This window comes from Ambystoma mexicanum, chromosome 6q (assembly GCF_040938575.1).
Source record: "Ambystoma mexicanum isolate Mex_15411 chromosome 6q, UKY_AmexF1_1, whole genome shotgun sequence".
Lineage (NCBI taxonomy): Eukaryota > Metazoa > Chordata > Amphibia > Caudata > Ambystomatidae > Ambystoma > Ambystoma mexicanum.
This window is the reverse complement of record NC_090937.1, coordinates 613,293,204-613,320,102: the sequence shown is the minus strand read 5'-3', so window position 1 is coordinate 613,320,102 and position 26,899 is coordinate 613,293,204. Positions and strand designations below refer to the sequence as shown.

General features: G+C 44.6%; 1 protein-coding gene across 2 annotated transcripts in view; it reads left to right on the top strand.

Moving 5' to 3' along the window:
• The window catches only part of PLK4 (polo like kinase 4), a 253,654-nt gene that overhangs the window by 34,260 nt on the left and 192,495 nt on the right, over positions 1-26,899 (top strand). For both annotated transcript variants that reach the window (XM_069631104.1, XM_069631103.1), the window contains exons 5-6: positions 455-1,487; positions 25,934-26,022. In XM_069631104.1, the coding sequence (XP_069487205.1) occupies positions 455-1,487; positions 25,934-26,022 (1,122 nt within the window). The remainder of the gene's footprint in view (positions 1-454; positions 1,488-25,933; positions 26,023-26,899) is intronic.

Here is a 26,899-nt window from a genome sequence, read left to right as displayed (position 1 = left end):
GCTTTATTTCTCTTTTGCTGGAAGCCCTTCAGTTCTTGGGTAACATAGTATTCCTTGGTGCTCAGTTTTCTTGAGGCAGGACTTGTTTTTATGGTGTTTCACAAAAATGTGTCCATAGGACAGCCAACTTTCATGTTAAACTGCAATTAACACACGCTTGGTCTTATTTTGGGATTTAGAATTCTATATGCATGTTCTTTATTATCGCTTCTAAAGGTGGTCCTTAAGAACGGAATTTCATTAGTGCAGCAATGTTTGAAAAGCTTGTGCTACCACGCTGTATTCTAAATTTGATCTGTGCACTTAAATCTTTCAATCTGCTTTCATTCGTAACCACGGACAATGTTTTCAAATATTTGCATTGTTTCCTAATTCAAATGTCATAAACGATGAATGATTTGCATATAAACTTATAAAAATGTGATTTTGAAATATCTTTCTTTTTTCATACCAGCTCGACACTTCATGCATCAAATTGTCACTGGAATGTTGTACTTGCATTCACACGGCATATTACATCGGGATCTTACCCTTTCCAATCTTTTACTGTCCAGCAACATGAATATCAAGATTGCAGATTTTGGACTTGCTGCTCAGTTAAAAATGCCTACTGAGAAACATTTTACCATGTGTGGAACTCCGAATTACATTTCCCCAGAGATTGCCACTCGGAGTGCACATGGGTTGGAGTCAGACGTGTGGTCGTTGGGGTGCATGTTATACACGTTTCTTGTGGGCCGACCTCCTTTTGATACAGACACAGTCAAGAACACATTAAATAAAGTGGTGCTTGCAGATTATGAGTTTCCAAGCTTTCTCTCTATGGAATCTCGTGACCTAATTTACCAGTTACTGCGGAAAAATCCAGCAGACCGCCTCAGCCTTTCATCTGTGCTGGACCACCCGTTCATGACCAAATGTTCCTCCATAAGAAGCAAAGATTCAGGTACTGTGGAAGATTCTATGGACAGCGGACATGCTACAATCTCTACAGCCTTCACTGGATCTTCCTGTGTCAGCATAAGCGGCCGTATCCAGGAGAGAAAACCTTTGGCAGGTCCACCTCTCCCAAACAAAATGACTGTGTTCAACGATCGAAAACCTACTAGTTCTTCTGTGGATGAAGGCAGCAGTATTTATAAACTGAGAGCCACGAGTCAGAGGGATAAAAGTGACAACTCTGGCAGGGGGAGGACGGTGCATCTGACTGAGGAAAGACCACACTCTCGTTACCTCCGAAGAGCACACTCTTCGGACAGGAGTGGTAACTCACAAAGCCACCCCCTGGTATTGCCTGGCCCTGTAGAGAGATGTCATTCTGTAGAAACACTTTCTAGGCCCAATCGAGTTGCAACAACTGGACATAAAGTGAATACCTCTCCTGCTCACAGCTATGGAGATATTCCTCAAGCATTTAAAGGTCCGGCTGCCACTGGCTCTGGTCCACTAGAAAGGCACACTTCGCCACCTGTTAAAGACAATGCACAGTAAGTATTGCTATCTTGTTTGGTGCATTAAAATAATGCAGTACTCTTTATATTTACCATGAAAAGAATGGGCAGATGTTCATGTTCTATTGGTAGCCCATATGTGATTGTATTTCTGCTTCTCTGTATCCTTGTGTTCGCGTAGATTTTCTTTGAGTGCAATTATCTTCCCCCAGCACTTTTTAAGGAACTCTTCCATTTGTCAGATTCTCCTGAGTGAGTGAAAACCTTTTGTCCAGACTCGCTCGTCTGTTCCTGGGAACCCCTTTTACCTCTTTTTGTTATCTTGCTGCTTTCCTCCATCTTTTCTGGCATCTACATTTTACTGAAGTAGCACACCAAATTTTCTGTGCAGAGTTAGTGGAAGCTCATAGAGCTTCCACTGTAATGTTTCCTTAATTTCCCTGGGTTAACACCCTCTTACAAAGGCAAGGGGGATACTTTTTATCCTACCTGTATGTTCTTTTGTGAGATTAGCACACCCCACCTTGTGTTGATTGCTGAGGGGAATAATTGCATCTCTTTTCTCACTTCTCCAGTAACCTTTTGGTTACTGTGACCAGTCCCTCTTTTCAGGCTGGTGGCAGTGTAACGTTTTACATTACGTTTTGTGAACTTTCATCACAGGCTGCGTTGGGTGACACAATGGCCTCAATTTTCCCAGAATGGTGGCTGTACTTTTTTAAAGGCCTGATCCATATGGCGTGTTCTTTCTTGGGTCTTCTACCTACCTGGGTGGGGGAGGTTCCTCAAATTCCTTTGTCTTCACCAAGCTTCCCATGGAAAGCCTGTAAAGGGTCTTTGAGTGACTGTCAGGGCGGGGAGTGGGGAGGGTCAACTGAACCACCACCCTCCCAGTCCATTGTCCTGTAGCGTGCCTGAGAGAATCCTTTTCTGACGGGGAAGCTAGCTGTCCCCATTGGACAGCCATCCCCAAGTTTCGAATGTTGTATGGGATGTGATTGGTGGGCTCAGCCAGTGTTCCTACATATATTCCGACGTCCTGGAGCAGAAACTGGGTCGACCACTGGAACAGAAGAATCCAAAGAGGAAGCCCAAAGGAAGAAGATGCCAGCCACTGCTGCTGTCCCAACCTCCACTTCTGAGCAACAGGGAAGATCCGAACGAGACTACTTCTTCCCTTGGACTGGGGGGGCCCCCCTAACCATTCCCAAGACTAATTGCATTTTGCACCTTAGCTTGAAGAGCTGCAACCTCCACAACCTGCAATTCACCAATACTGGGGTCCTGTGCCACTATCCTGTGCATCGTCACGCGAAGAGCGAATCCGCCTTGAACTTTGCGGGCATCTTTCTTAACCTGCAGAGACTCAATCCAGCTCTCCAGTCTCCTCACACAAGACGAGGACCGAGAAAGGGAGTCAACTGTCGCGACATCCGTTCTTCAGAGTCTGGAAAAGGCACCAACAAAACAGACCTGAGCAGATCCATTGCTGGGTGTCCATCTGCATGAGAGCTGTCGCCAGATCCACTGAAGTCACCTTCTGTCGCCAAGACTGAGAAACTGGTGACCGGGCCTGCTGTCCCACTCCACTGGGACCGTCTTGCAGCACCAAGTTCTTCATTTTAGGTGCATTCCTACTCCCTGTAAAACATACCTGGAGCTTTGCTTGCTGATCCTGCTTTCTTGGTTGTCGTAGATGGCTGTATCCCCCCCCATATGCATTGTGGTGGACAACCCATTGTAATCTCTCCTGCCTTAGGACACTGGTCCTTGAGGCAACCTCACAAGGAAACCCGTATATTTCTTTGACTTGAAAAACCTAACTCCGGCAATCCCAGAAGAGATCCGATTGAACTCTGTCACTTTTGAACTTTGAACACTGTATACTGCTGAACTCCTAACCTCTAGTGGACTTGGGACCCCCTGAACATTGAGAGGCACCCACAACCATGGTTGAACTCAAGTCTGGTTGGGGCACAGTTCTCATAAGTTGGAAAAGTAGGCATGTATGTTTTAGATGGTTTTACTAAGAGATTAGTTACCATTAAAGTTATTCTGGAAGTTATTACACCTATGGTCTATTGCTTAAGAAACTTGCAAATGTGTTCTATGTGTGTTACTCTGTTGGAACTTACCTTTTCAAATATTTAACAGTGTGGCTTATTGCATATATTGAATGGCTATTTTGTTATGTAACTTTAGATATACTAGTGTGTTCTTGAACAATTGTATGCTCAGAGTTCTTTGTACCTTCCTAGAGCCCCCCCCCCTCCCCTCCTAGACTAAGCCTGGCTGCTCAGCCACTCTACCAAACCTTTGTGTGGTTCAGGCCAAACCTAAGAGTTGCAACACTGTACAAAGGTGTGCTTTTAGAAGTTATTTCAGACAGTAAAAAACTAAAACTCTCAACACCTTGCTTGAATTCAGTAAGAAAATGTGTTAGGCAGAATTGCATGCAGTACCCTCTGGGACCACCACACACAATTGGGACTACAGGTGTAAGCAAGACCAACCTTTGGTAATAGTCTGTACCACACAGTTTGTTGGTAGCAAGCTGAGCAGCCAGGCTTATCTCAAGAGTGAATGTGAGCAGTACAAGTAGTTTCACAAAGGACTTTCAATCACAGTGGTTCAAGTAGACACTTATACTCAAGGTTTCTTGGTAAAACACGTATTAATTTATTTACACAATCATCTTTCTAAGCAGTGTAAATAGTTTCAGTTCACCAGAATAGTTCAAGTCAATATGCCAGGCCAAAGTCAATGGGCTAGTGTTCTGGATAGGAAAGAGCAGTTCTGGTATCAAACAGTAAATAAAGTCTTTGCAAAAGTGCTCAGAAGTAGTTTAGGCGAAAAAGAATCATTGTGGGGTCACAAGCTGATTAGGCCTGCAAGTTGGGAAAGTTTCACAAACTTACTCCGAGAGTGGCGTTCTCTCAATCTGGTTGGCACAGGACCTCTTTTGTGAAGAAAACAAATGTTGCTGAAGTCTTGGTTCCTGGCTGTTCCTGCAGATCTCACTGTTCCTGAGCCTCAGTCGTGGGGACAAGAGGGAGGACATCAGGGGACTCCTGCACTGCACGGGATCGTTGAAGAAAGCAAACAAAATGGACTCCCTTCCGTTCCAGTAGCTGTAGATTCAAGAACAAAAACGGGTGTCCCTCTCCCTGGTTAAACCTAACCAGCCTTGAGAGTGGTATCCAGGTGTCTTATGAGTTGATTGAGTTGGTGGGACCAAAGGAAGAAGCCGTCCTTGAAGGAGCTTCTCTGTCGAAGAGATCTTTGCCCTTTGGGTGGATCTGTTTGCGACCTGTCAACAGGAAGGGCGAACTGTACTGCTCCAGGGAATTTCCCCCAAAAGGAGCTCTAGGGGGACCCTTTCGTGGTGGACTGGGTATTTCAACTCCTATATGCCGTTCCTCCATTCCCTGTGATTCCTCATGTAATCAGGTTGAGAAAGTTCAGGAAAACCATGATCCTAATTTCCCTGGATTGGGCCAGGAGTACGTGGTACTTGGACCTTCTGGACATCCATCTGCCCTCCAATACGTCTTCCACAAAAAGAGGATCTTCTCGCAAGAGTAAGGTCGGGTTCTCCATCCAGAGGTCAAGACACTCGGCCTTCACGCGTGGTTTCTGAGAGGCTGGTATATAAGGATTGGAACCTCCCGAATGACGTAATGGAGTTTTTGCTTTCGGCCACAAAGCCAGCAACAGAATCTCTATATCGGTGTTGTTGGAACAAGTTCAGTATCTGGTGCAGGGATAAGAATGTGGACCCATTATGTAATACTCCGACAGTGCTGTCTTTCCTTTTCCACTTAGTCAATTTGGGGCTCCAAGGTGGCACTATTATAGGATACTTAACAGCGCTATCTGTTTTCAAGCTCTCCTTGGAAGAGGTTTCTTATTTTAAAATGCCTTTAGTTACCCAGTTTCTAAAAGGACTGAGAAATGTGTAACCTCTGCCTTTTTTCAGGTCCCCACCTGGGATTTAAATTTAGTTTTAAAATTTCTAATGTGTGCCCGTTTTGAGCCTTTACATTCTTGCCCGTTAAGGCTCCTCACTTTGAAAACCATTTTGCTAGTGGCTATAACATCAACCCGCAGGGTGAGTGAGTTGCAGGCACTCTCTTGTAAGCCTCCTCACACCATTCCCCATAGGAACAAGTAATTCTAAAGGTCAAGCCATCCTTCACTAAAATAGTCTTGGATTTCCACCTATCACAAAAGATTACATTACTTTCGTTTTACCCTCTTCCACATGCAAGTAAAGAGGAGGAGAGCTTGCACAGACTGGACCCAAAAAGGGCTCTGTTTCTATATTTCTAGACTGGCAAATATCTGACGATGTAACCAACCATTTTTTGGATATACAGGACACATATTGGGCCTTGGAGTGTCTTGGCAAACTCCATCCAAATGGAAAATTCTAGCAATCTGAGTGCTACAAATTTGCTGGGAAGGAGCCTCCAGATGGGCTAAGGGCTCGTTCAACCAGGAGCATGGCAACTTCCACAGCTCTTCAGAGGGGTGTTCCGGTGCAGGATATTTGTGCTGCGGCAACCTGGTCGTCGATGCACACTTTTGTGAAGCATTACTGCTTGGACTCTACATCATATCAAGGAGGCTTATTTGCAAAAGATGTCCTTCATTCAGTCCATGATTGAAATTTCTGGTACTCCCTCCTCCAAATTCTTACTGCTTTGGGAGCCTATCTAAGATGAGGAATATGTGTGAGGACCCAATCCATTCGAAGAACAAGTTACTTATCAATTGTAACGTTCTTTCGAATGGATGTTCCTCCCACGTATTCCTCATCGACCCTCCCAACCTACCCCTCTGTACAGTTTATGCCAGTTGCACTTAAAGTTCCTTAAGAGCCAAGGGACTATGAAAGCCTGATCAACTGATGCGACCATTAACACTGTAAAAACAGAACTGGGCTAACGGGCGTGGCTCGAGCCCTTTATACCACGGATGACGACGACACTCCCCGGCAGCCCTCGGGACTACAACTCAGCGGCTTCGAGCACAGCACCCTCTGGTAAAACATTTTTTTCCCGAAGCAGCAGAGCTGGGAGACATGATATCTAAGATGAGGAATACGTGGGAGAAACATCCACTCGAAAAACCAATACAGTTAGTAAGTAACTTGTTCTTCTGTGCTAATTCCATTGAACCTTGGAGACACCCAGCTCTTTTGCTGGACTTTGACTTTTTAAAAATAAACCCACTCACTCCAGGGTTAAATTTAATTTTTACATTCATAAAGCGGCCTTGGGGCATTGTGGCGCCGTTACAAGGCTTACTTAGTTACATGGAAGACCACGAGGCTTATTTGATTACATAAAACAGCAAGAACCTACTGTCTGTGGTTCGTGGTTACAGTGAACCTGATACCAGACAGTTGTTGGTTAGACCTGACATTGTTAACAAGAAAAAAGAAGGTTGCAATGGTTCCATGGTTACAGGGGAGCCAGCTATAACTCAAAACCTTTCTGGACCAGATGTCTGAGTGGGCACAACGGGGTAGCTTGGGCTAGTTGAATAGCTTGGGTTTGAGTGCCTTCCAGAAGGATAGGTGGGAGTCACATTCCTTAGGGTAGTGGGGAGGGCATTCCAATGTTTGGGAGCTAGGACTGGGAAGCTAAGCCTCCAACTTTTGCCCTTTTTTTTTTTTTTCTTTTTTTTCTAACTCTTGTGTGTTTTGACCTGATTTGGATTATATGTTTTCTTAGTTTTTGGAGTCTGACAAACTCTATAGGTATCTGCTTTTTGTATGATGACACACACCACATTTAGATTTCTCAATAAGGTTTAAATACTGTTTCTTGTGTGAACTACCGTTCCCAAGAATAGTAAAGTGAAATTGACTTTAGGTCCAGCCCACACCATCTTATGTGGAGTGCTGAGTGGGTGGGGGGACGGGGTTTTACTTAGTAGCCCCTTAACCTACCTACTAATGTACAAAATGTTATGTTACCCTCACTACTTTAAATGGCTGGTGGCAGTGGTTTAATTTTCCTACCATTGTGCTTTTCTACCGCAGGCTGAACCCTCATCTGCAGTATAGCACCCATGGGTGACCATTTTTGACAAAATGGCCCCAGTCATCTTTTTGGCCATTTTCTGTTTGTGAGGTCTTTCTTGGGTTTTACTCTGCGCGCCAAGCCAGGTTTGAGCCCTTTCTTCATTTTGCCTTTGGTGGGCTTCAGTCCTGAAACCCGCCTCTGGCTCGAGTGTGTCTGAAAGGGCCGGAAGTGATGGGGGTTCCAGAAACTCCCCTGTCCTTTTGTATGTAGGAATGCCTGAATGCAACCAGCCCTGATATGCTGACTGGCAGTCCTTTCAGGACAGCCACCCTTCTGTGTGATTGGCAGCCTAGGCTGTGAATGATTGTGAGAAACCTGCTTAGACTGCGAGGATTTTGAGACTAGAGGCAAAGTCGACCACTGGGAATAACACCTGACGAAGAAACTGTGAACAAAGCTTGCTGCATTCTCCTGGACCGTTGAATTGCCCGGTGAAGCCCTGCTGCTGTGCTGGAACTCCTTTTTCTGATCGACAAAAGAAGCTCCGAAATTCTTCCGTTTTGGTTAGTGGGACCAACTAACCCCGAGACCAACTCCACTGGACCAGATCATCTTCCCCGACTGGCTGTACCTCTTTGCTGCTGCAGGAACCGAGTGCCAGGGGTCGTAATATGTAGTAGAGTGCAACGTCTGCAATCCGTCCTGAAGCTCCTCAGTCTTTTGGACCCTTCAGAAGCATGATGACCAGAGCTGTTGTCCTCACCAGAGTGGAGGACTCAATGAGTGAAGGACGCCCAACCGATATCAGAGATTAAAGGTGGTGCTGTTTACCGCATGCTGAACCCGCAAAGTGCTGCTGATCCGAAAAGAGCCCGTACCTGCTGATGACCTCCAAATTGCTGCTGCTGGAGTCCTCCAGACATCCTCACTCTTGTCCCCACGACTGAGGCTCAGGCCCGGGATCTGCATCACTGCAACATGACATAATCCAGCTGGACCACTCTTCAAACCAGAGGCACTATTCAGACTTGGGGTACTTACCCCAGTGCCTTCTTAGCTTTGCTCTTCTCAGTTGAGACTTGCATTGGCTACTTTTGTTAAGAGTTGTTTTCAGTTCTGCTCTCCACAAGTGTAACAGCTTGTGACCCTATAGTGATTTTCTACAAAGCTCTCCAACTTTGCAAGACTTTTATTAACTACGAAGTGCCTCAGCGCCATAGACTGTGCTCAAATTGACTTTGGCTGTCCTGGCTCCTTGCAGACTCTTCTTGTTCAATGACTTTGATATTTTCTGTCCTCATAGGTGATGACTAGTGTTTAGATTGTTATTGCTGGGACTGTTATTGCTGGGAAAGGTTGTGTCAAGACTTCATTGGAAGGTACTCGCATGCCCTGAGAAACTGTTCAACCTGTTTCCTTCCTATAACTTTTCCTCTATGCAACCTCAGAATCTGCAAAGTGCACTAGTGATTTATATAAATGCCATTGCTGTCCTTGTGAGTGAAGTCCAATCCGGGTGTAGGAAGTGTGTAAACTTATGCTGATTCTGGAAAAGTATATTTGATTGTTACATATCTTGCCTTTTTAAAGAACGCTTATTTAAAAATGTACGTTAAATAACTATTTATAACAGAAACCTTGAGTAAAAGTATTACTTGGCTACTTGTATTTGCGAATTTCTTTGCTTCAGCTCACATTTACCCCTCTTGATATAGGCTTGTCTGCTCAGTTACACTACTAACCTGTGTAGTACAGCCATATACTAAAAGGTGTGTTACCTAATACCAACTAGACAAGGGTTGTGTAGTCTGTTACTACATCAATTCTTGTGTAACACTGTTTGTGTAGCTTAGTTGGTATACGTGTAGTGTGTTGAGGTTTAAACCTGAATGCCGGGAGGCTAGTGGAGAGCTGATTCTGTAGTGGTGTCCTTTTAGATGAGGCTGTTGTGAGGAAATGTCCTGATGTACCCTGGAGTGGGGCGACTATTCCCTTTATGAGAGTATGGCTGCATGAGGAGGAGCAGAAAACCGAGAGCATTTATTAATGGGTATGGAGTAGACCGTGGATAAGAATATTTCCATAGGGGAGCTCTGAGTAAGCATTCCAGAGGGCCCATTGCGTAAAACTTCACACATATGGGTACATATTTCTAGTTGTTCCTGGCGATAACTAGGCATGTTAAGTTGTGGTATGCAAGTCCTAGATACATGAATTATATTCAGAATTGGAGAGCAAAACCCTGTGGGGCACTAATTGCATTGGGTGCCACAGGATAAAATCCCAGGGATACGAGAGTAAAACCTCAGAAGGGCAAAGTTGCAGTGAGTCACATGGGAGCAGTACACAACCGAGAGAATTGGAGTGGGGCACCTGAAAACAGTATAGTATAAGGAAGAATGTGAGCAGATCGGTGATGGGTGCAAACAATCAAGCCACACATTTATTTTGTACATTTGTAAAGCACCCAAACCTTGAGGCAACATATAGCACGACATGGCAGAGCGCGACCGAAGGTTGTGGCCAGGCATAACAAAACAGAAGTAAAACACAAAGCCTATTCTCTTCCTCACACTCCTGATACTGGCCTATGTTGACACCTGTCATTTCCCTTTTGCACTTTGAGCAGCGTGCTAAGGGTTACGGGAGGTTCAGAGCGGCTGACTCCCCGAGAGACGGAGACCATTACGCTCCTTCACTTTCCTCAGTATGTTGGCCGGCCAAGCAGCATCTTAAACCCCAGTCTAACTTGCTGAGGTGCTATGCTCAGCGAGCCCTGCTGGGAAGGGCTTACATGAGAAAGTCGGATAACTGGCTACTAGGTAACCCCCCCAGCACTCCACATAAGATGGTGTGTGTGTGTACTGGACCTACAAAGTAAAAAGGTAAGTGAAATCAATTTCACCTTACTATTCTTGCAAACAGTAGTTCACCTAAGAGGGAACAATAGTTCACCCAAGAAAAAGTATTAGCAAAATCCAAAGGATTGACCGAAGGTGCAGTGTGTCACTATGCAAAAAGCAGATAGCTATGGAGTTTGTCAAACTCCAAAACCGGTGAAAACATAAAATCCCAGCCAGGGACAAACCCATGAGGGAGTGAGAAAAAGGTCCCACTCATTCAGACGTCAAAATGAAAAAGTGCCAAGTCCAGAAAAAGAGCTGGGGGTCTCTAAGGTGAGAGGAATTGGGACAGAAATGAAAATTCTCCCTAACACTCCTCGATCCCCTTTGTCTTGATCTTCAATTTTAGCATTAAGCCTTGTAATCTCTAATTGCCATGTCCAGTTCTGCGGCCAGTGTATCGCGATTGTCCTCAACTGCACTGATGTGTTCATTCTCCATGATACGTTCTGACTGAAGGTTGATGCAGCTATTAGGACAGTGTTTCTGAAGTCCAACTAAGGGCTTAGTAAAACCATTCAACTGAGGCAGTGCAAGACTCCACTCTTAGTATAACACTCTTAGTATAAGGCTGTACCACCCGAGTATATGGAAGCGTAGACAGAGCAGCCAGGCTTATCTTAGGAGAGAGAGGTCTGTAGGAAAGTATATAGAATTTGTAGTACACCAAGAATTCAATAGTTACACAGACAATCCTATGTATTCTACAAAAGAAAGATTTATTTTAAATACAAGTAGGCCAAGTGAAGTCTTGGGGCAAGTACTGGTCATAGCATTGTAAAACACATTTATAAAAACATATCTTTATGCTTGAAGGTACACAGACCAAAGCATAAGACCTTACTTAGAATACCGAACACTAGTTCTAGGGAAGTCAAAGCAATAGTTACTTTTAGATTTGATGCTCCGCGAGAAATCACGTAATAAACCAAATGGACAATATACTTCGAACACTTAATCAAGGAATAGTCAAAACCTATAAAACTCTGATTCAGAATTAGTTATTCAAGGGGAGTTGGACTTTTGGGTTTAATATACAATTACCCTTACTTTTTAGCTTGGTGAAACAGTCGAAGATGAGTGTTAGGGAGAATTCTCAGGAATTTGGTAATTCCCTCCACCTTAGAGACCCCCAGCAACTTTGCTGGATTTTGAGGACTTGATCTTCTTAACCTGGAGAGAGTGAGACCATTTTTCCCACTCTCTCTCATGTATTTTTGAACAGTTTCTTTTGGTTGTGGAGTCTGACAAACTCCATAGGCGGCATCTTTTACATTGCGTCACACTGCACCTTCAGTGCAGTGACACAGGGAAGTCTTTCAGATTTCCCAAAGGTTTAAATACCTTATCTGGGATAAACTACTGTTCCCAGAGCAGTAAAGTGAAATTGACTTTACTTATATTTGTAACTTTCTAGACACAGCACACACTATCTTACAATAGAGTGCTGGAGGGGTTACCTAGTATCCCCTTTGTCTAGCTTCTCATGTAGCATATTTTTATGTTACCCTTTTCTCACTGAATGGCTGCCTGCAGTGGTTCCGTTTTAACTACCATGGTGTGCATTTACTGCGGGCTGCGTTCACAGCTGCAGTAAAGCACCCAAGGGTGCAATTTTTGTCAAAATGCCCTCTGTAGTCTGTTTTTCACCATTTGTTTGTGGAAAGGTCCTTCTTGAGATTTACTCTGCGCCAAACCAGGTCTGGTCACATTGTTCGCTTTGCCTTTGGCGGGGATTCACGAGTGAAGCCTGCCGCTGGCTCCAGGGTGTCTAGGGTAGGCAGGAAGTGAAAGAGGTGCCTGAAACTCCCTTTGCTTACACTCCTAGGAGACCCAAATGCACTCTGGTGATTGGCCGACTGACTGTCCGGCAAGGACAGCCACCCTGCTGGGTGACTGACAGCTGGGCTGGAATGAATGAGAGAGAACTGAATAAAAGGCAAGGCTTTTGGCTTGGAAGGCAGAGTCGACCACTGGACGAAGGAACCAGAAAAGAACTTGAAGAGGACGCCTGCTGCAAATCCTGGACCGTTGGTTTGCCTGGTGAAGCCCTGCTGCTGTGCTGAAACTCCAAATGTGTATAGACGGAGAAGCCCCTGCAAGGATGACTTCTCCCTTTTGAGTTGTTGGGGCCAATATACTCCAAAGTAAGCCAACTAGACATCCATCTCGGGGCTGGTTTGAATTTCCACAGAGTTGCTGCTGGAAACCGTATAGCCAGGAAGAGGACCACCAGATTGTGTGTGTTGCTTTAAAGCTGGCCTAGAGCTCCAGGAAGATCCTCTGGACTCCCAGGAAGCAGGACTGACCGAGCCTGAGCCCCCTCAACAGAGTACGGGACCCCAGAAGCAAGGAAAGACCATCTCGACACCCAGGAACTGCGGTGTTGCTATTTGCGGTAGAGACGAGGAGCTGAAACACTGAACAGCCACTGATTTGAAGATTGCCTGTTGCGAGCGGTGACCATCCCATTGCAGTGCAGGAGTCCCCAGAAGTCCTCCCTCTTGTCCCCACGACTGAGGCCCGGGAACAGTGAGATCTGCAGAGCTGCGCAGGAACAGAAGTCATCTGCTTCACATTTTCTTCAATACAAAGGTACTGTAAAGTCTGAGAGAACTTGCCTCTTACTGTAGAGTTGCTTGCCTCTTCTACTACTCACAAGTCTAATCCGCTTTTGGCCCTCCGTTTAATTCTTCCTTTCTTCAAAGACTTCTAAAACACTGTGCAAAGACTTTCTGCTTGCCTACAAAGAAGTGCTTCAGCTCATATAGACTTTTGCCTATTGACCTTGGTTTAGCCTCTTTTACTGAATGGCTATTATTGCGGGGGATCTGATTTGCCTGCTAAAGAATATTGGTGGTCTCTTGTATGTTCTAAATAATCTTTTCCTTTGACTTATTACTATCGGATTCTAAATGCAACCGTGAAATATTGATGTCCCAAGCACCCTAGCAATTGAAGTCCCCTTAGGGTGTAGGTAGTGTCTGTCTGGCCATCCCAAAAGGGTATCTACTGATTTAGAGATCTTAAGAGTGTGTATGTGTATTTCATGAAGTGTGTTTGAGTGTTACTGCTCCCTTCTGAAGGCTTATTCGAACTGACTGATAATAATTGTTTATTCAAGAAACCTTGAGCGTAAGTTTATTTGAATACTTGTAACTGTAAATCTCTGTAACTCCACTACAGCTCACATTGACCCCTCTTGAGATGAGCCTGGCTGCTGAACACGCTACCAAAACTGTGTAGTACAAGTTTATACCAAATGTTGGGTTTCCTATATCTGTAGTCAGAGTTTTTTGTAGTGTTCCCAGAGGGTACTGCAAACAAACTTTGCCTAAAAATCAGTAAGAACGTATGACACTATTTCCGAATGGCTCAAGGCAGACCAAGGTTAACTACACTTAAGAACACTGCTATTCTAGGCAGGTAAAATATAATTTTGTAATATACTATTACAGTTTGCTTTTTGGTCAGTTCAACACCTTTGCATTGTCCACAGGGTTTTCTGGGGCCTGGGTCCATAGTACCTCCGTAAATACATTCCTACTCGAGCTCTTCACTCCTTCAGCTCCAACTCCCTCAGGGTCAGTCGCTTCTCCAAGCAACAAGTTGATATGATATGGCATTTATAACGCGCCTATACACAAGTGTTTCAAGGCACGAGTTGGGGGTAGATCCCTTTCCTCGGCTGGGGCCTCCCTCTAGAACAGCCTCCCTGCCTCTCTGAAACTTGAACCATCTTCGGTTCCGGAAGCACCTCAATATCTTCCTCTTGCTTCTGCCTTTGCTCTTCCTCTCCCCTGCTAATCTGTCTGCTTTGCCACCGGCACCTGGTTACCCTCTGATTTCGGACTTAGTCTCTCCTCTCTCCCAACCCCTGCACTTATCCGACATCTGTTCTATCACGTGTTCAGCACTTTCCACTCCCCACCTGCTGGCCGCACTTGCCCCTTCTCAATGTCTCTGGGCCTAGTAAGATCGTTATATTGTCCTCCCTTGCCTCGTTGCGTTCTGAAACACCTGTGTATGAGCATGATACAAACAAAATATCATATATCATAACACAGATTAAGGCAAACAATAACTCTTTTTAACTTGTTTTAGGATGGCACTCCGCTAACACAAGGTAAGTAAAACCTATACATTTTCAAAAAGAGCCATCGACAACTTGGAGGTAAGTATAACCTAAGGCAGACTTATTCTGGACAGGATAAGAGCAAGTCAGGGGAGGCAAGACCCAATTGGAGACACTCCTACTTTTATATCGTAAAAGGAATAGTACAGTGGAACCAACAGTATTCCTTCTGGGAAGAGGGGGACCCAATTCACAGGTGAGTAAATTAACGTTCTGTCTACTTTCTGTAAGAATGCCGAGACAGTTTCTTAGGAAAGTAAGACCTTATACTTTTCAGAATAGCAGAGCATTTCCAAGGTAAGTAAAATAACCTTACATATACTTTTACAAGTGGCAGAACACTTTCAAGGTAAGTAAGAACTTTTGTAACTGCCCACTCTGAGTTAGTTACCAACTCCTTTTACAAGTGAACTTTTCAACACTTGTTTTGCTTTTCAAGGCAGACCCCTTGAAGTATCCAGCCCATCCCAATTCTATTACACGAGTTGTCTGAGGCAGAATAGGGACCCTAGTGGTGAAGGAGCTAGCTGTAGGCAGGGTGAGATAGGGCTCAGTTGCAGGCAAAGTCAGAGTTCTTGAGGAAGACTGTTCAAACAAGTAAGTATTCTACTTTCAAAGTTAGTTGAGGGTACAGGGACTTCAGAGAAGACGCTGTATGAGGCTTCACACTGGAGGCTAGGTGCACTGGACGAGAGGACTCCCAAACACAGGAAACACCCCAAAGATGCAGAGGAATCGGAAGACACTTAAGGTAAGTAATACCCAAGTCGGCACAGTACCTCAGCACAGAAGAAGTTTGCAGCAGGAGAACTTCAGGATCTGCAGCCAAAAACCCAGGCGCTGAATTCCTTATGAAGACAGGACCCTGGGTGAGCGTTTTCAGCTAGGATCGATGCAGAAGGCTCTAGGCAAGAGTTTCTTCGTGGCTGGATGCGGCTCTGTGGATTTGGTGCCCTTTTCAGGAGCCAGAAGAATACTGAATATTGCTGGTCGGATTCTCGTCATTTGCAAGGTCCAGCACTCTGGCAAGGAGACTTTTCGGACTCTATTCACGTCTGTGGAGGTCCAGCAGGATGACCACGAAGTTTCAGCAAGACTCGGAATTCGGAAGATTGTGCACAATGGCTTGAGGTATTGTAGCCCCGCAAGGTTGCAGCATGACGTGGGATGGTCGGGCTGTCGTTTTTTCTGAGTCCCCTGGTCGATTGCAAGGAACTGTAACGGCAGGCTCCGGTTACACAGCAGGCTCTCTGGTCACTGGAAACCGTCACAGCAGCCTTTTCCTCATCTGTTTGGTTTTGGTTCCAGTGGTCGACTATCTCTTCAGCTTCCAGGATCAGACTTTTGTGCAGGAACACAACCAATCAAACTGGGGGTGTGTGGGGGGTGTGGGGAGGGGGGTTGTTGGCTGTTCTTTCAGAACAGGCAGCCTCCCAGTTTGAACAGTTTTTTTGCAGTCAGGCTGGAAGACAAAGGCGTACAAAGTTTTGGACTCCTCCCTCGCTTCCTGCCTTCAGAAACTCTGGAGCCTGGCCAGGGAATCCAAAGGATTCCAGCCGAAGTTAAAGTTAACACTCTGGATTTTCCTGCCCTGAATGTCAGGGGAAGGAACAAGAAATGGCAAAACACTGAAATGGTGAAAAGAGGTCTGGGTGGGGGGGGGGGGGACTTTTGGTAACATGAGCACCTATGGGTGCCTTTACCGGGGCTGTGGAAACAGCCCACTGTAAAGGTGCACAGGATTGGTGTAAAGGTTCACTGCCATCAGCCATTAAAGGTAAGCTTGGCCCTGCCTGCAGCATAAATGCTACAGTTAAAAGGAGATGCATCTCCCCAGCACTCCAGTGCAGGTTTCACCTAATACAATTTAAAAGGGATCCAAAGATACTTTCTACCCTTCGGAACTGTAGTTCGCAAAAGGTTAGCCAGAGAAAGTTAAAGGGGAGCCCCAAGGGCAAACCTGCAACAATGAAAAGGTATATACCAAAAGTTGTTGGAGGATAAGATATAAAAAAAGACACTGTGCAGAGTCTTAAATATGACACCCATAAAAAGAGTAAAAGACTCTGTGCGGAGAGAGGTTCCCACTCACTGAAGTATAAGGAAAAATAATCAACCAGTAAAGCAACAAGTTCTGGGGTTGACACAGATGAGGCAGATTTATCATTGCTATGAAAATCTTAACTAACAGCAGCCATTCATTTCCTTGATCTCCAGTGCTATGTCATGGGCAGTTGTATTCATTTCTTGAGCACTGGCTAAGTGTTTTTATCTGGCACAGAATCTTTTGGAATGGAGTTCTTATCCATTTTCCCTCCATCATCTGGAAGATCTGCAAGGGTTAAGTGGGATGTTTGTCTTTGTAAGTCATTTTGTATTTTTCTTTACATCTGCATTGCATAGCTAATAAGCTATCCGGGGGTTTGTGGGTGTGGGGGAAGGGGTCTTAACCTGGTAGAAGAGATTGGTCGTATTCTGGCCTTTACATTTGAATCCTAGGCTCTTAAACTAACCCGCAACTCTACTCCTCAAATAATGACCGACGTTGTCAATGTACATTTAAGCTTTTCCCACACTATTGTGAAAAGTAGTGTGTGTAGGATTCTTTGGAGCTGCTTTTCATCCAGCAGATGGGGCAACTTTATTCATCCAATTTGGGGGAGGGGGGGGGGGATCTGTGCTCTAGGCATGCGCTAGTTTCCCTTATGTGCCATCTATGGTCCTTGGCGTCTGCGTCATAATTTAAGGACCAATATGGAACCTGTTTTCATCCCTTTGTCTATTTTTCCTCTACTAGTCGTGTCTCGCTGGATGCGTAACGAGTGCCACGACAACACCTAATCTCCCTGCCCGGGGGAGGGTGGGTGGTGCATCCATAGGGATCCTCCCATCACCTCCAACTCTGGGGAATATCGGAATGTGACATGACTGAACGTTGAGCACTCACTGGTGTTTGCAAGCCTCATGATTAATCTGGCATGCAGCAGCATCCAAGTCTATTGCTTTCTATGTCAGGGCCCAGGAGGTGGGCTCATTTTTGCTTGCCGCTTCCCCAGTTGTTAATTGCTGTTAAGTGATCTAGCAGAGGAGGCGTATTTTCATTACAAGGTTGCAACACATAGCAACCTCGGTCCACACGCCAGTCTCTCTCTCACCTCCCAACTGGGTGCTGTGCATGTGGCTGCCTCGCTCCTTCATTGCCTTCACCAGATCTCCATTGGTTTCATAGTAGAGCACAGCGCCACATCGCCCCAGCAGCTCACAGGTGTTTGAACCCCTGCGCTCGTTCACAATCATTGATTCATACCCAGTATTACACAATATTTGCGACTTTTAGCCTCTCCATTATGGGAGCGCTAATAAGGAGTGGGCAACTTGCTCTGGCTCCCGAGCATCCATTCCCCCACCCCCAAAACCCTCACCCTGGTTTCTTAAATGTTTAACTTCTTTTGCTATTTTGTTTTTCTACATTTACGTACAGCACCGAGATGCCTGTAACACGTGTTATTGTCTTACTCTCACTATGCACCTTTGGCTCAGAAATCAGTGCCGGCCCTCTCCCCAGAGCTGTAGTGCCTCTGCGCTGGATACCTTTTACTTTTTATTGTATCTATTCGAAGAACAGGGATGCCAGTTTGGTTCAGAAATGGCTTACAATAACACATTAACAGATGACCGAGGCATTCTCGCAAAGGGTGGCTAAACAATGGTATAAAGATGGGGGCAAGTGATGAGCATGTCTGAGGTTGTAAAAGTGGATATATACTACGTACACATTTCTCACAGTACGTGGTCACAGCCTCGCTCCATTTAATGTATGGGCTCCTGCTTTTTCTAGTTGAATAGATGTTTCAGGTGTTGTAATGTGGAATACATGTAGAATCTCTTTAGTTAGAAAATGCACTTTAATACTGCTAATGCGTTTCTGTCCTTTTTGTGACTTTTTCTTTCCTTGTATTGTATGTGTGCACCCCCTGTTTTTTCAGATTTGTACTGTGATCAAGCTGCTCATATTTGTCATACAATTGGCTGCACCTGTTTCGTACTGGTCGTGCATGTTGTGGTGCCTTGTCCTGGGCCACCCTCTTGATTCTTGGTGCAGGTTGTGTTTATGTGCAGGCTAGCTGTTTATTTTATTTTGGGATGGGGTTGATGGGTGCATTACGGCGTCGGAGGTGTCCGGATATCTGGACCAGGTTGATATTCCTAGGTTGGGTGATTTTAATGGGCTTTGTCTCGACAGGGCAGTTGCCACTCAGGAAGTTGACTCAATGTAAATGTCTGCTGGGAAATGCCCTCGGCCGGATGGATTCCCTATTGAATTCTATACTACTTTTAGTCACTCTTGCCCCCTTTTCAGCAAGACTGTATGCAGAGATTGTTGGCACTGAGGCAGTCACTGATTGATTGTATTCGGACATCAGTGATTAGTGTGTTAAGCGCTTTGCTAAGCAGAGAGCTGGTGGGTGATCACTTTCCTCAGCTGGCTCCCTCATGTGGAACAGCCTCCCTTTCTGTCTTGAACAAGACCTTAAGTACCGAAAAAGCCTCAAGGCTTTCTCTTCACCGCCTCCTTCTCCTCTTCATTTTACAGCAGTGTGACCGATGTGCAGGGGCATTGTGTCCTCGGGGCCTTAACACCCCACATCTCTCATCCCAGCCGCTGTCTTTCTACTGCACTTACTTGGCTCACCCACTCATCGGTGGTTGCACTTACGTTCGTCTCCTCTTAGCACTTACCCTGAGCACTTCTCCATGAGCATCTAAGCACCTTATCCCTCCCCCCTTTCCCTCTACACTTGCACGTTCTGAAAACTCACAAAGCATAGTAGGTTTGTCTTGTCTTCCCTTTTATTCTCATTATTTGATTGTACTATTAATGCAATTATTTATCCTTCTGTAATTCATTCTCTTCCCTGTCTCCATCCTGTTTGCACTGTGGCCGCTTTGAAACAGTTTTGCTAATTATATAAGCGCCTAATAAGTGACCAATAAACAAAATGAATACAATTCCTAAGCCTGGCAAGGATCATTCCTTTTGTGGGAATTTCCGTCCAATATGGTTGAATGTGGATGTTAAGTTCTTGGCTACAATGTATGCCATGACACTCCATGGTTTGCCGAAACTAATTCACAAAAATCAGAGCTGGATTGTCTAGGGCAGAAATAGCTACCATAATTTAAGGGAATTGCTGAATGTTTTCCATCTCAAAGGGAATTCGGCTGAGGCTTAAGCAGCAGTTGCTATCGATGCCGAGAAGGCTTTTGATGGGGTGAGCTGGACGTTTCTCTGCCAGGTTTTGATTAAGGTGAATTGTGGGCCCAGTTTCTTGCAGCTTTTTAGTACTCTGTATGATGATATTGAGTCTGTGGTGATAATGGCTGCACATCTGAAAACTTTCCTATTCAGTGGGTTACAAGTCAAGGTTGCCAATTATCTGGGGCCGCTAGAGTGCCCAGTCAAGATGGCTGTTAGCTCCTGGGTATGTCCACATGAATCCGGCAATTTACCCTGCCGTCTAAGCTGCAGACTGGTTAAGCTGGGACCTGTAAGAAAAAGGAATCCTCCACGATCCCTCTGGGTGCAAGAACGGAGTGACATGGCGTCCCAGAGACCAAAATACAGCGTATCATGCACCCGACGTAGAGAAAGGCCAAGGACCCCTCAGTGGAGGACCCCAGAAGGGGCGTTCGACCATGGTAGAGCCTGAGTCGGGGAACATAAATTGCACACACTGTGTATGCTGTCGGAGAGGGCTGGGCAAGAGACGTGGGTCACAGTGCAACCCAAACAAAAGGAGCCCCCTCCCCCACTCCTATAGTATTTAACTACTGTTGCGCCAATCGGAACTCCGTGGAGTCCTTGGAGTGGATCAGCCACCAGCTTCTGAAGACTCCTCCCATGGAAATGCATATGGGCTGGGGACTTCAATGTGGTCCTGGAACAAGACCTGGACCGCACTGGTGAAGTCCAACACCCACCACAGAAAACGTCACACATACTACGAGACATGTGCTGGACCTGGGAGGTCCTTGACGTCTGTAGGCTTAGAAACCCAGGAAAGGCAGAGTAAACGTTCTACTCCTCTGTCCACAACGCTGCATCATGACTGGACTGGTTTCTCAAACACTGGTAAGCGCAGTGACTGAGGTATCCATTCTATCACGAACGCTGTCCGATCACGCCCCAGTGCCGATGACCACAATGTTAAACTATCAGATGAAAGCGAAGACACCTCGGATGTTGAAAAGCGAGGGGCTAACTGACTGGGTATTTAGCGAGGAACTAACTAGGGCTATAGATACGTTTCTTTAATTGAATGTGGGCACGGTGGAGTCCCGTGCGTCATTGTGAGAAAGTCTTAAATGTGTGATTAGGGGTGAGTGCATCTCAAAGGAAGAGGGATATTGAAACGGATTCGTAGGCAACTAACGGACATTGAAAACTACCTGCAAATATTACAAGCGGGAGGAACTGCAATGTCACCAAAAGGAAAGTAGAGGTTAAGCAGTATTTATTAGAATTCAATGAGTTGGCACATAGGGAAGTTAAATTCATCCAGGGGAAGACAGCAGTGTGGCAATACGGGGAGGCACAGCGCCCAGGTAAATTACTAGCAAGGACAGATAGTCCTTTGTGTGCTAATTCCCTTCAACCTTAGAGACCCCCAGCTCTTTTGCTAGATTCAAGGACTTTTAATTTTTATCCTGGAGTGAGTGAAGCCTTTTTCTCACTCTCGTGTATTTTGATCTGATTTGGACTATGTTTCCCTTGTTTTTGAAGTCTGACAAACTTCATAGGCATCTACTTTTTGAATGGTGAGACACAGCACCATCAGCGCTGTGTCAGAGAAGTCCTTTAGATTTCTCATGAGGGTTAAATACCTTTTCTTGTGAGAACTACTGTTCCCAAGAATAGTAAAGTGGACTTTACTTACCTTTTCTCTCTGTAGATCCAGCACACACCATCTTATGTGGAATGCTGGGGGGTGTGGGGGGGTTAACTTTGCCCTTTTTCTACTTACTCATTTAACATTTTTTTATGTTCTCCTCACTACTTTAAGTGGCTGGTGGCAGTGGTTTAATTTTCCTTCCATTGTGCTTTTCTACTGCAGGCTGAATCCTCAGCTGCAGTATAGCACCCATGGGTGACCATTGTGTCAACATGGTACTGGTCGTCTTTTTTTTTTTTTTTGCCATTTCTTGTTTGTGATGTCTCTCTTGGGTTTTACTCTGCGTGCCAAACCAGGTTTAAGCCCTTTGTTCGTTTTGCCTTTGTGGGCTTCTGTCCTGAAACCAGCCTCTGGCTTCAGTGTGTCTGGCAGGGCAGGAAACGCGGGAGGTGCCCGAAACTCCCTGTCCTTGGCTGGCTGCACTTGCAGAACCACCACCTTGCTCTGAGTGACAGCTCGGCTGTGCATGAATAGGAGAAACCTGCATGAAAAGCGAGGCTTCTTGGACTGGAGACAGTCGACCACTGGACGAAACATCAGACGAAGGATTCGAGAAAAGAAGCTTGCTGCATCCTCCTGGACCGTTGAACTTCCTGGTGAAACCCTACTGCTATGCTGAAACTCCTTTTCTTAATTGACGATAGAAGCTCCGGAAAGGACAACTTCTTCCCTTGGGTTCGTGGGACCAACTCGCCCCAAGACCAACTTTGCTGGAAGACCTTTCCCAACTGGATGTACTTCTTTGCTGCTGCTGGAACCGAGTGCCAGGGGATCAGAAATCTGTAGTAGAGTGCAACGTCTGTAAGACGACCAAAAGCTCCAGGAGTCTCCTGAGGACCCTCCCGAAGCAGAACAAACCAAGCTCTAGTCGCCTCACCAGAGTGCTGGGCTTAGAGTGAAGGAAGCCCATCGTGTGTCCAAGAATCACAGTGGTGCTGTTTACTGCGCGTTGAACCTGCGAAATACTGCTGAATTGAAAAGAGCCCGTAGCTGCTGGCGACATCCTAACTGCTGTGCAGGAGCCCTCCAGACATCCTCCCTCTTGTCCCTACGACTGAGGCCCAGGAACACAGGATCTGCAACACTGCATCCAAGGCAGAAGCCAGCTAGATCCTCTTCTTCCAACCCAAGGTACTGTGCTGACTATGGGGTGCTTACCTCTTTATTTGTAGCTTGCTTTTCTCAGTTGAGATTTGCAGTAGCTGCTTTTCTAGAGCTGATCTCAGCTCTAACTTTCACAAGTGTCAGCTTGTCGCCCAACAGTGATTTTTCTACAACAAACTCTCTAACTTTGTGCAAGACTTATTGCTATCTAAAAGTGCCTCCGCTCCATAGACTTTGCTCCAAATTGACATTGGCTGTCCTGGCTCCCTGCAGACTCTTCTAGTCCATTGACTTGATTCCAACTGTCCCTCATAGGTGATAATTGGTTTTTAACTAATATTGCAAGGAAAGGTTGAATCTAGACTTAAGTGCTCTCATGCTCTGAGAACCTGTTAACATTTTTCCTTCCTTTAATCTTTCCTTTCTACCAACCTCAGAATTTTAACAAGTGCAAAAGTGATATAAATGCCATTACTGACCTAGTTAGTGAAATCACCTCAGGGTGCAGGAAGTGTGTAGGAAGCATTTCTAAAGAGTTATATACTTGCTTGACCTTGACTCTGAGAAAGTATTTGAAGTGCATTTCTATTGTTGCACATTGCCCTTTTTAAAGAGTGCTTATTTAAAACTGACAGTTAAATACATAATTATTTTGCTAGAAAACTTGTGTAAGTTTTATTTGGATACTTGTATTTGTGGATTTCGATGTTACAGCTCTACAGTTCACATTTACCCCTCTTGAGATCAGCCTGGCTGCTCAGTCACACTACCAACTTGCGTAGTACAGAACTATACCAATAGGTGGGTAACCTAATAAGAGGACAAGGGTGGTGTAGTCTCCACAGGGTTGTTACTCCAATTCTTTCCTAACCTCTATGATGAAGTACTTGCCCCAAGACTTAACTTGACCTAACTGTGTTTATAATGAAACTTTATTTTGTACAATACTTCTGGTTGTGTTTCTATTGAACCCTTGGTATGCTACAAGTTCTTTGTACCTTCCTACAGCCCTCTCTTCCTCATAAGATGGGCCTGGTTGCTCTGTTTCCGCTACCCCATACTCTGGTGGTACAGCCTTCTACTAAGAGTGGAGTTCGTTGGACTTCAGATAAACTGTCCTAACAGAGTCGTATATATGCGGGTCCTTGCAGGATTAAGGTTGATTTGGACTTGCGATATAACAGCAGAGGATTTACTAGTCCCCTTGGAAGATGAAACACTGCAAGCTTAGCAAAGATGGCACTTGGTTAGAACTGCAAGAGGAAGATGGGAACCATTCTAAATATGTTTTGGCTATGTCCGAAAGTTCCGTTTGTAGTAAAGTCCTTCAGCTTATTGATCGTGTTTAGGCCTTTCTCTCTCTCTCTCGTACTCGCATGATATGTGTTGGGCCTGTTCATGGCTGGCATTAAGCTGTCTGTTGGCTTACTCTTTTAGGCTTATAGAACCCTTTTAGTGGCCATAAAGCAAGTTTTGAAATTTTGGGAAAGTGATCTCAAGCCTACTGCTGATTACATGATTAGTCTGTTCGACAAGCAGGGAGAAAGTATTTTCAGATTTAGAAAAAGTTAAGTAAATATTCAGATATTTGGGATGCTTTTAATGAACTGTATGTCGAACATCCATGTCCCCCTTCTTTTTTTTTTTTTTGTTTTTTTCCCCGCCCTCCTTTTCTGTTCCCCATGTATGGTGATTGGTTTACTGTTGGCATTTTTTTTATTGCATTTCTACTTACTTGCTTATTGTTTTTGCTTATTGTTTTTGCTTAATTGTTTGTATAGGCGTTGACCCAAAATAGAATTGCCTTTAATAATTAGGATTGTGGTTCAGACTGGACTGTGATAACATGCAGATAAATTCCAGTGGTATACTAAATAAACATACTACCATAAATTTTCTTATTTATCAAATAATGACTGAGACGTAACTAAGAAAATTCATCGGAAAGAAAGTATCTGAAACTAAGAGTCTAGCAGCAGGCATTATGGTATCCTGAATAAACAAACATATTAAGAGCAGGGATGTCTTGTTCTAATTACATTACTGTTTACCTGTAATAGGGATATTGCATTCAGAATGTTATCGAGATATTGCAGCTTCCATGAGAATATCGCTTCCATGTTGTTTTTAAACAGTTATGCAGGTTGCCATATATTTTTCTCCCTAATCAAAAATTCAGTGCAATAAACAGTTCATGTTGAGAACATCTTGAGTGATGTCATAAATTGCAGAAAACTTTGTGGTTAATCCAAATGTATAAATGTGCGTTAACTAGACTGTTTTCCTCCTGACTGGAACTCTAACACTGTAGCGCACACCCATCTGAATCGGGATTAGACCATCTTTGGTTGTTATACCATATGGTCATTTTCTTCCGGGCTTAAATAGTAGACCAATTGCTACAGGGAATTGAAATCTCTTAAGTGCATTGTGGGGCAGGTCAGGTTCCCTTCCATAGCCCATGACGTGCCATCTTTTGATTTTTTTTTTTTTTTTTTTTTTTTTTTTTTTTTTTTTTTTTAGATATATATTTAGTCGAGCGTTTCACTCGGAGCTGTAATCTGACGCCAATTAATTCAAGGCTCTTCAAGAAACACGTTATTTTACTATAGTAAACGATTTTTTTAATTGCAACTGATACTGGGATTGCCATTAAGATACTGCGTGGTTCATTCTTGCCTGGCGCATGTCGTTCCCCATGGGCTTATTACACCCTTGATCAGTAAGCTTGACGTTGTTGACCACAGTCTTTGCTAATGATGTGGTTCACAGAAAGAACATGCCCTTCATATTCATTAGTGTTTGGGGCTGCCCTCATTTGAGGACTATAACTACGCTTGGCAAACCTAGAAGATAGATTTCTCAAACCTACAAACCTGTCTCCTTTACAAGGTATGTTCTTTGAAAGTATGAATCTTGCATTGCATGGAGGCGGTACTGGCTATGATCGTTTCCGTGCAGGCGGTAGATGCATTTCTGTGTTGGATCCTTCTTGCATGGGTAATAGTTGCTGCCATTGTTTGTTTTAGATTGGTTTGTGCGTTTGTGCAATTAGAAATTGACTTTTTGAGCTCTTGTTTTACATTTGATTGCTATTCTCAAAAGTTAGAAAATAATTGTTGCACATTTATCGCTAATCCAATGAGATGCCCAAGTGAAACTTTGCCTGTTTGTTTTTGTATTGGTTTATCATATTAGCAAAGCCTTTTGGGCTTTGCTAATCGGGCAGTTGCTTCGGGCAAACCGTGCAGCTTTATAATCGTTTATAAATGGTATGTCTGCTTTTTGAACGCTGTGTTGTTGAACAGATGGATCAGAACGTTTATCTATTTTAAACGTTATTTCTTTGTAGCTCAGATTTCCACTACTCCGTAAAAAGTGATGCCCCGATGTCAAAGCCTGAAACAATACAGCAATGGTTCGGAAACATACAAGCCAACGGTAGGCACTTAAATTCTTTTGCGTGCATATTTTACAAACCAACCTGTGCATTTGCTTCCATGGTAATGGGTAAACCTGCTTGAACTGTGCATTGGAGTGAGGGGTAATGCAGGATGTGCAGGCCATTCATTGTACGGGGCGGCAGTGCAATTCAAGGGGCACCAGAATGTCTCACAACCATCCCCAGTGGGCCATGAAGCACATGACTGGTCACAAAGAAGCCTCAACCCCCCACTCAGGCTTTCAGCACTTGTTCAGAGGCAACGGCTTCCATAATTTTAGCAGAAAAATATTTGTGTTAACATTGATAGATCTGGCAGACATAATGGGTAACGGGTCCTTCTGGAGTTCATAGATATCTAGCAGATATTAACGGGAGAGAAGAGTCAGACATTTCTTTTTGTTTTTTACTGGCAAATTAATCTCTGGTGTGACACGCACTCTACATATGATTTACATGCCATAAACATTTGAGTATCCTGACGTTCCAAATGGTAGAGTGGCAGATCAGTCTAGGCAAATTCTCAGGAAGTAGCAGGCAAGTTTGGAAGTTAGTCGGCCACACGATACATAAAGGATTTTACAAGAGTTATTGCTGCAGCAGCTGTCTTGAAGATTTCATAGTGGTGTGCAAAAGTAGTGTCCTTTCTAGTCTTGGTTCTAAAACAGCGAGGCAGGGACTGTACCAAGACGCGCCCTTTCCCAATGTCGCAAGAATTGAACCAAGATAGTCTTTGAACTCTGGAGACGTATCTTTAAGACCGGGAGCATCAAAGCAGGTCGTTTCAGGGTTTGCAATATGGTAACCTCAGCTGGAGTTGCCACAGGTTCAGGGCAGACGATGCAGTTTCCCATATCCCAGAGGAACAAAACCAAA